The sequence below is a fragment of the Ascaphus truei genome, chromosome 3 (assembly GCF_040206685.1).
Source record: "Ascaphus truei isolate aAscTru1 chromosome 3, aAscTru1.hap1, whole genome shotgun sequence".
Lineage (NCBI taxonomy): Eukaryota > Metazoa > Chordata > Amphibia > Anura > Ascaphidae > Ascaphus > Ascaphus truei.
Genome location: NC_134485.1, coordinates 79,204,833 through 79,213,810, shown reverse-complemented (window position 1 = coordinate 79,213,810; position 8,978 = coordinate 79,204,833). Strand labels below are relative to the sequence as shown.

At 42.7% G+C, this 8,978-nt stretch overlaps 2 protein-coding genes across 2 annotated transcripts in view; one reads left to right on the top strand and one right to left on the bottom strand.

The window, feature by feature from the left end:
• Positions 1–2,448: 2,448 nt before the first annotated feature.
• The window catches only part of LOC142490653 (uncharacterized), a 16,297-nt gene continuing 9,767 nt past the window's right edge, over positions 2,449–8,978 (bottom strand). The window contains exons 3-4 of the mRNA XM_075593069.1: positions 3,810–3,887; positions 2,449–3,446 (exon numbers count right to left, since the gene is read on the bottom strand). Of these exons, the coding sequence (XP_075449184.1) occupies positions 2,449–3,446; positions 3,810–3,887 (1,076 nt within the window). The remainder of the gene's footprint in view (positions 3,447–3,809; positions 3,888–8,978) is intronic.
• The window catches only part of LOC142491598 (uncharacterized), a 6,006-nt gene continuing 973 nt past the window's right edge, over positions 3,946–8,978 (top strand). Inside the window, exons 1-4 of the mRNA XM_075594378.1 lie at positions 3,946–5,457; positions 5,801–6,106; positions 8,095–8,187; positions 8,580–8,978. The exon at positions 8,580–8,978 is cut by the window's right edge and continues 973 nt beyond it. Of these exons, the coding sequence (XP_075450493.1) occupies positions 4,581–5,457; positions 5,801–6,106; positions 8,095–8,187; positions 8,580–8,978 (1,675 nt within the window). The 5' untranslated portion in view covers positions 3,946–4,580. The remainder of the gene's footprint in view (positions 5,458–5,800; positions 6,107–8,094; positions 8,188–8,579) is intronic.

Below are 8,978 nucleotides of genomic sequence, written 5' to 3'. Positions count from 1 at the left end.
TTTGTTTGTGATCGCTACATGTTATGCAGTCTGCAATGTTACGCTGTATCCACGCATTGAAAGTGAAAATGGTGGTTACAAAAAAAAAAAAAATTTAAACGCAGAGTCAACGCATAACGATTGTTATATTTACCATTCTTCTAGAATTAACTCTTCGCCTGGCTGCAACTGGTCGCTCCAGAAATGCAAGCCATTTTCATCCACGCTTAACCCAACCGCTGAATCCAGTATGGCACATATCTCCTCCAGGATGCGCTCATAGGAATCGCCACTGCTTTCTTCAAATAATTGGTCGGGAGGTAGGTTCATTTCTTCCGGTTCCCATTCCAATGCATTTTCAGCTGAAAGGCTTGGTACATAATCATAGTACTTTTGTTCTTGTACAATGTGGGTTTCAGGAATGGAGGCTGCAGATATTGCAGCACGTATCGATTCAAACGGATCAGTAGTAGCGGATACATTGCTATTGCCATTAGGAATAAATATGCCTTTCACGACAATATAAGTGCCGTCTTTCAGGATAAATTGTTTTTCCGGGGCAATCTTCCAGAAACCATAGGTGTGTTGTAGCTTATCCTGGTCACGTTCAAAAAAGTCATTACTTGATAAAGTGAATCTTATTGAGGAATTAAAATTCCGTGCATGCTTACGGTCTTGGTAATAAGGATATTTTGCTCGAATGAAATCATCGATTTGGCGTGTGCTTGCTTTCTGTCCGCGACTGTTCAAGATGGCTTCACAGATCATGTACTTATACCCTAAAAGGGGATTAATATTGTTAACGAATTCATCAGCCATGTCTGAGTAGCACAAAAGCTGTGTGCAGGTCTGTGTTATTTGCTCATCAAAATGAATGTGCTGAATGGCTAACAAACTCCTGTTTTTCCTTGTCAAGGTCAACAAAAGTAACTACTTTGACTCCTTATTTCAAACGCCAATTGGATTTGTTTGTCTAATTGGGTTAACAGTTGTGGTTCGTGATATGGGACTGTGGGAGAAACATTTCTCCTTCTTTTATCTCGTTTGTGAAAAACATCCCTAGACTGTGAATGCGTTCACATAGTGTTTTTTTGAAAACTAACAAAGACCAGTGTGTGAAAATATTTCTTAGCCAGGCATATCAGTAAAAACACACCTGCAAAAAGAAATGTTTTTTCCCCGCTTACATTTCTGTGTGTATGTGAAAGTCTGGTTAACTCCCTGTCTGCATGAGTTTAAATACGTGTGTATATATATATATATATATATATATATATATATATATATATATATAAATATATCTCTTATAAAAATATATATATATTTATATATAATATTTTATTTTTTTTTATATTGCAGGAGTACACACAACATTGATGGCATTAAGTATACCTTGTATGAAACCTATTTAAATGGTGAGAAACATGATTGAATTAAGTAATAAACATTTGTTTAAGCACAATACTGTTAGAGTCTCATACTTAGGATATTTCTCAAACATTAGGCCTGTATTATTAAAATAGTGTTTTCACAAGGAAGCATGAAGTGTATTAGTTTGTGTATACCAGTTTATATAGTACTATATATATATATATATATATATATATATATATATATATATATATATATATATATATATATATATATATATATATATATACACACATATACATATATATATACACACATATACATATATATATACACACATATACATATATATATACACACATATACATATATATATACACACATATACATATATATATACACACATATACATATATATATACACACATATACATATATATATACACACATATACATATATATATACACACATATACATATATATATACACACATATACATATATATATACACACATATACATATATATATACACACATATACATATATATATACACACTCACACACTCACACTCACACTCACTCAGTGTGTGTGTGTGTGTGTGTGTGTGTGTGTGTATATATATATTATTATACATTCTGAGATGTTATAGAAACGAACACACAACTGATTAAAGGACAAAATTACAATGGCCAAGCAAGGCAAAGGTAAGTAATAATTTACACATAATCCTGCTGTACACGTACAAGAAAGATGTTTGCACTTACTTAGGTGTTTTAATAATTGCATGTGACTAATATGCATATGCAATTCTTACATCAATTAACACACCCAAATGCAATGTTTTGCTGCAAAGTCAATGGCAGCTTCTCTAAACTTAGCAACTGGCTCCTGGTGGACCATTACTGAACAGACGATTACAACATAAATATTTATAACACAATTAATTATGAGTGTTAACATTTCCAAAACTTCACGTGTACAAGAACATAGTTGAAAGTTTGGAAACAACACAGTCTTCAGCATACATACAATAGTAATTAGATAATCTGAAGTCAACAAAACAAGGCCAAAGACATATTTTCTGAATTATAACATTTATTTTTTTTGTTCCTTTTGCGAGCGAGTAACAGGCCTGCTTGTTGTCTCTTGAATTTTCCTTTTTCTTTTGCCACCAACTTTAGGCACAACAGAGCCACTTTGAGTGGCCTCTGGCACTTCACGGGCAGGGCTTGTGGCCAGTGACTGTTCACCTACGGGGCTTGTGGCCAGTGACTCACCTACAGGGCTTGTGGCCAGTGACTCACCTACAGGGCTTTTGGGCAGTGATTCACCTACAGGGCTTTTGGGCAGCGATTCACCTACAGGGCTTTTGGGCAGCGATTCACCTACAGGGCTTTTGGGCAGCGACTCACCTACAGGGCTTTTGGGTAGTGACTGTTCACGGACAGGGCTTGTGCCCAGTGACACATGTGAGCAAGTTGGTAGACACTGCACAAGTGATGGTTGGTCTGTTTCATGTGTGTCTTGTTTTGTTTTTGTCGCCTCCTTTGTAGGTGTCTGCTGCTGAATTTGTACAGATGGCAGCGGTAGGATGTCATCAGGAACCTGCACAGCAATGTCTGCTACTTGACCGGTAACATTTGGGCCTGGTGAATGAATATCAGATGAATGTGGTGAAAACTGACCTGCATGAACAGATCCTGGCTGGGAGGTGTTGAATTGTGGTACATTAGTCATTCTCCAGTAATTAGCTTGTGTTTGCTGAACAACTAATGCTTCGAATGAGGTGTTGATTTTTTGCAACTGTTTAGGCACTTCAATGAAGACTCTGTGGAGATGTGCCAATTGTGATACTGTTTCTTCCTGCAGTCCAATCATCCTTTCCAGCACTGTCATCATGTCTGAATGGCGACGATTTTCTGCGTCCACTATTTTTCCCTCTGAAGCTACAATTGCATCGTATGTGGAAGTTGATGGACGATTTGGCGGTACAACAGTTTCTATTGGCACCTCTTCATGGTCACATGATTGTATTTCAGTCTCTTCTGTGGCGTCATCCTCATCATACTCATCATCCTCATCACCATGATGTTCTAAAAAGAAATGTACACATTATTAAATGGCATGTTAATGTATGCTGTGTTACTATGTAATTGTACTGTGTCCTAAGTAACACCTAACATGTTAGCATACGTTTTATAACCTCATTAAAAACTACCTTGACTTACGAATAATGTTTGGACTCAGTATGAAATATGAATGAATGAAAAGTTGCTCTAAACTCAGAAGTCCTACATGATAATTAACATCACTAACACAATACATGTTGCCTTACACTTAATTTTCACTGACACTAAGTAATCCTATTTAAAGAAGATGTGCAAAACAAATAATGCACATGACAACATAACATATAGAAGAGCACATATTATATGGCCAGCAAATGATACACTCACCTTCTAGTAGTGTTGAGCTGGCTGACCCAGGTGAAGACACTTGTTCCATCTCAGGTGACACATGTCCTCCAGGGGCAACTATATATAACAATAACATAAGTTTTACATTTACATGTGTAAATATTGAACAAACACTTAGGGGCCTATGCAGAGACGTTTTTAAGTTGTAAATCTCCAAGTGCACAAAATCTCCAAATTTTGGCGAATTTAACACACCATATGCAGAGAGGTGGGAAACTGGAATAAGAAGGCTAGAGCAGAAGTGGCGAAAATTTGTCCGTTTTAATGTCGCCATGTTCAGCGGAGTGACTGTGCATTAGCTTTTTATTTTTTTTTATTGTACTGTCCTCGCGCAACTCTCGCGCGACTTTGAAACTATTAGCTTTTTTTTTTTTATTGTAATGTCCTCGCGCAACTCTCGCGCGACTTTGAAACCATTAGCCTTTTTTTTTTTTTTATTGTAATGTCCTCGCGCAACTCTCGCGCGACTTTGAAACCATTAGATTTTTTTTTTCTTCTACTTGGTCCACTGTCCTCACGCAACTCTCGCGCGACTTTGAAAGCATTTGGCGCCGAAATTAAAGTTGCAGGAATCAATTCCAGTCACAGCGTCTCTGTGAATGCATACAGAGATTCCTGTGGCACATAAACGTCTCGCCTCACAAGTACATTGTACAGTACTACACTGAAGGCACATCTACACTTCACTCTGCCTTTTTAGACGATTACAAACAGCATTTGTTTTTACTGAAGTTGCTGCTGCATTTCAGGATGTCTTTTGGTCAATTACCAAGTAATAGGATAAGGGGGGCACATGCAGGCACAAATGTTGCTCGTGGTGTTACTTCACACAAACATGTGCATGTATTTTCAACTTCTGTTAATGAAGGTGCAGGAGTTAGTGGTGCAATGTTTAATGTACGGAACAATGATACTGTTACGCAGAGTGCAACAATGTCTGCTGGTGTTACATGTGTTCCTAGTATGGCTGCGCCTGATGTCAATGGTGTGGCGAGTATCTCAGCAGGTGTGACTGATGGTGTGTTTACCGAGAATGTTTGTGACACTGTGAGTGTTCGTGGTGTTGGTTGTTTGGGTGTTAGTGTGCGTGGCGCTATGCGTGGTAGGGTTCGTGGTAGAGCTCGTGGTACGGTTGGTGGAATTGTGCGTGGCAGTGTTAGTGTGCGTTCCGAAGAACGTGGCGGTTTACGTCGTGGGTTACGTGGCGGTGTACGTGGTGGAGAACGTCGCGGTGTACGTGTCCGTGTACGTGGCAGACAGTGTAGTAGTGTGAGCACAATGCATTTTCCTCACGACAAAACTAATGCTAGTGTGTCCGAGTCAGGCAGTGAAACTATTAGTGCAACAATGAATGTGCACACACTATTGCCTACAGTGACCATGTCAGCGGTTCATGAACAAGTGTGTGCAGGTGCAGATGTCACCTCAGATAATGTTGAGGCTGACATACACATGGGCAACATTGGTTTTCAAGAGGAATACATGCCCGAAAATAACATATATGATGCTGTCAGTCCACTGGTACAACATGCTAAAAAAAGAAACGTTAAATTTAGTGACGAGGAGAATCAGGTGCTAGTTGCGTCAATTTTGGAACACTATGACCGTCTGTTTGGACATCTGGTTGGTACGTTGTACACATGTTATAAATTTGCACTTGGAATCATAATGTCAGTAAATATATTCACCTCACATACGTAACACCATGTTACTGGTTGCCAATAACAGTACAGTTACAATGCTGTGTTTGCTACTGTTGTTTCACAACAGCAATTATGTCATGCATTACAATACACACAGTCAATAGTCATCGTTGTAGTTAAATTGCACATTCTCTAATTTGGTCATAAAGTAACATAGCACTTACTGCAATTGTCCATGTAGAAAATAAAAATCACACATGTTATATTATAAAACAATGTTAAAATTACAAATCTGTTTCTCTCTACTGTCATTATGTTTCTTAACAGTAAAAACCTCCCCTATGGTGAAGAGACAATTGTGGAGAAATATCCGTGATGCTGTGTCTGGCTGTGGAATTCAAGTGCGCACGCACGATAATTGCCGGAAACGGTTTGACGACATCAAAAGAAAACTCAAAATAAAATTACAACAATACTCCAAGCATGCCAGAGGCACAGGTGGAGGCCCACCTGCTACACCATTGAACCTAACACCTTTGGAGGAGCAGTTAAGCGCAAAGTTGCCTTCCATAGTAATAAAAGGATTTGAAGGAGATTTTGATATTGGAGTTTATCAGGATGATTTTCAGCATGGTAAATTGTATGTGTTAAATGTTCGTAATGTGAATCTTATACTATACTAGCTGAGAGACCCGGCGTTGCCCGGGATATAATTTTGGGGGGGCGTACGACAGGGTTAGGCTTCCCCCCCCCCCCTTGACAGCTAGGTGGGTGACTGAGTTGACTGAGTGTGTGGGTGACTGGGTGGGTGTGTGACACTTGACTGAGTGGGTGGGTGGGTGACTGAGTGGGTGGGTGACTTTGGGTCGGTGGGTGGGTGACTTTGGGTCGGTGGGTGGGTGACTTTGGGTCGGTGGGTGTGTGACTTTGGGTCGGTGGGTGACTTTGGGTCGGTGGTTGGGTGGGTGAGTTGGGTCGGTGGGTGGGTGACTGACTGGGTGGGTGAGTGGGTGACTGACTGGGTGGGTGAGTGGGTGACTGACTGGGTGGGTGAGTGGGTGACTGACTGGGTGGGTGAGTGGGTGACTGACTGGGTGGGTGAGTGGGTGACTGGGTGGGTGAGTGGGTGACTGACTGACTGAATGGGTGGGTGACTGGGTGACTGAGTGGGTGGGTGACTGAGTGGGTGGGTGACTGACTGAGTGGGTGGGTGACTGAGTGAGTGGGTGGGTGGGTGAGTGGGTGACTGACTGAATGGGTGACTGACTGAATGGGTGACTGGGTGACTGAATGGGTGGGTAACTGAGTGGGTGACTGAGTGGGTGGGTGACTGACTGGGTGGGTGGGTGACTGGGTGAAAGTGGGTGACTGGGTGAAAGTGACTGGGTGGGTGACTGAGTGGGTGACTGGGTGGGTGACTGAGTGAGTGGGTGGGTGACTAAGTGAGTTTTTGGGTGACTAAGTGAGTGGGTGGGTGGGTTACTGAGTGGGTGGGTGACTGAGTGGGTGACTGAGTGAGTGACTGAGTGAGTGGGTGGGTGACTGGGTGGGTGTGTGGGTGACTGGGTGACAGTGCGTGGGTGGGAGACGGTGTGTGACTTACCTTGACCCCGTGGCATCTGGCTGGGGCAGGAGGTGAGTTCGGGAAGCTGGGGGGGGGCAAGAGTGGCAGGAGTCCCGTGCCGCGCTTCCCCTCTCCGGTAGCGGCGCACGTGATGGGGAGTCCCGCGCCGCGCTTCCCCTCTCCGGTAGCGGCGCACGGTGAGGGTGATGGTGCGGCTGGGGATGTTGCGGAGCGAGGGGATTTGGGTGAGGTGGGGAGGGGGGAGAGTGAGGGGCACCGGGAGAGTGAGGGGCACCGGGAGAGGAGGGGGGGGGGTGTGGAAGGTGAGCTGCGGTCCAACTGACGGGGGAGAGTGTGTGTCCCTGTGTGTGTGTGTCCCTGTGTGTGTGTGTCCCTGTGTGTCCTTTGGCCCGTCACTCCGCCTCAGGCCAATGAGAGGTGTGCGGGGGCGGACCAAGGGACCAATGAGATTTCCCCTAGGGACACCGGACATCCAGGCAGGCAGGCAGGCAGGCTGGCATGCATGCATGCAGGCAGGCAGGCAGGCAAACATACAGTGCTTTCACTAATATAGTATAAGATTAGTGAAAGCACTGTATGTTTGCCTGCCTGGATGTCCGGTGTCCCTAGCGGCAATCTCATTGGTCCCTTGGGCCGCCCGCCCCCGCACACCTCTCATTGGCCTCACACACTCACACCACCCCCTTGGCCCGCCCCCCACACCTCGCATTGGCCTGAGGCGGAGTGACGGGCCAAAGGTCCACAAAAACAAAACAAAAAAAAACACACACACACACACACACTCTCCACCCTCCACCCTCCTCAGCGCGCGCGCACTCACACACACACACACACACACACACACACACACGTAGAGACACACACACACGTAGACACACACACACCGATACAGACACCTATACAGACACACGTATACACGTATACACACAGACACACGTATACACACAGACACACGTATGCACACAGACTATGATCCATGTAATGTGTATACACATTGTACAGTAATTATATATTTTTCATATTTCTCCGTCTACAGAGTTAAATTATGCAGATGAGGAATCTACAGAAGCTACTGACAGTATGGAAACACAATTGAATGTAACACAGCAATCTGATGCAAATGTGGAAGGTGAATATTGTACTACATTGTAATGTTGAAATTAAATTAAACATCATGGAGGGTAACCGCCGCCGCAGCTCCTAACGAGCTCTGCTCCCCCCACCCGCTGACATGCACACACACTGACTGACACATGTGTGCCGAGCACGCGCGTTATAAGTCAATTTCTGCGACAAAAGTCAAAGAAGTTTCACTTACTATGCGCGTGCACAGAACACACAGCTTTTTTTAATCACGGCAATTAATCACAATTTTTTTTTAATCATACATTTAAGTATTGTTGATGCGCATTAGAATGGAGTACACACAATTGAAATTTATGTAGTGTATAAAAATTACTTTGGAATACAAAAATACTTATTTTAATACTTTACAAATGTGACAATTCTTTCTTTTCATAGACATCGAGATGGAAGGGAGCTTGATGGACACGAATATTGTGCATGATGATTGTCCAGCTGACTCAGAGGAAGGAACAGCTACTAATGAGGAAAGGATAGATTGTGAAAATGACCAACGTCATCAACTCATGTCAATACAGGATGCTGAAGAGCGTTTAATTAAAAACTGTTCTGACAATCACAATCAAATAATGTGTGTACAGGAAAAAATGCTGGCTGAAATTACTGAAGTAAAAGACATTCTGCGCTGTACAGTGTCCGAATTACAGAAACATAATACTCACATGGAGGCCATAATAACATGCTTAATGAAACATAATGAACTACAAAGTTCTAATGTTATACCGACTTTTTTGCCCTCCACCTATGTTGCAACATTGGAGGCTGCAGAGTTTTTAC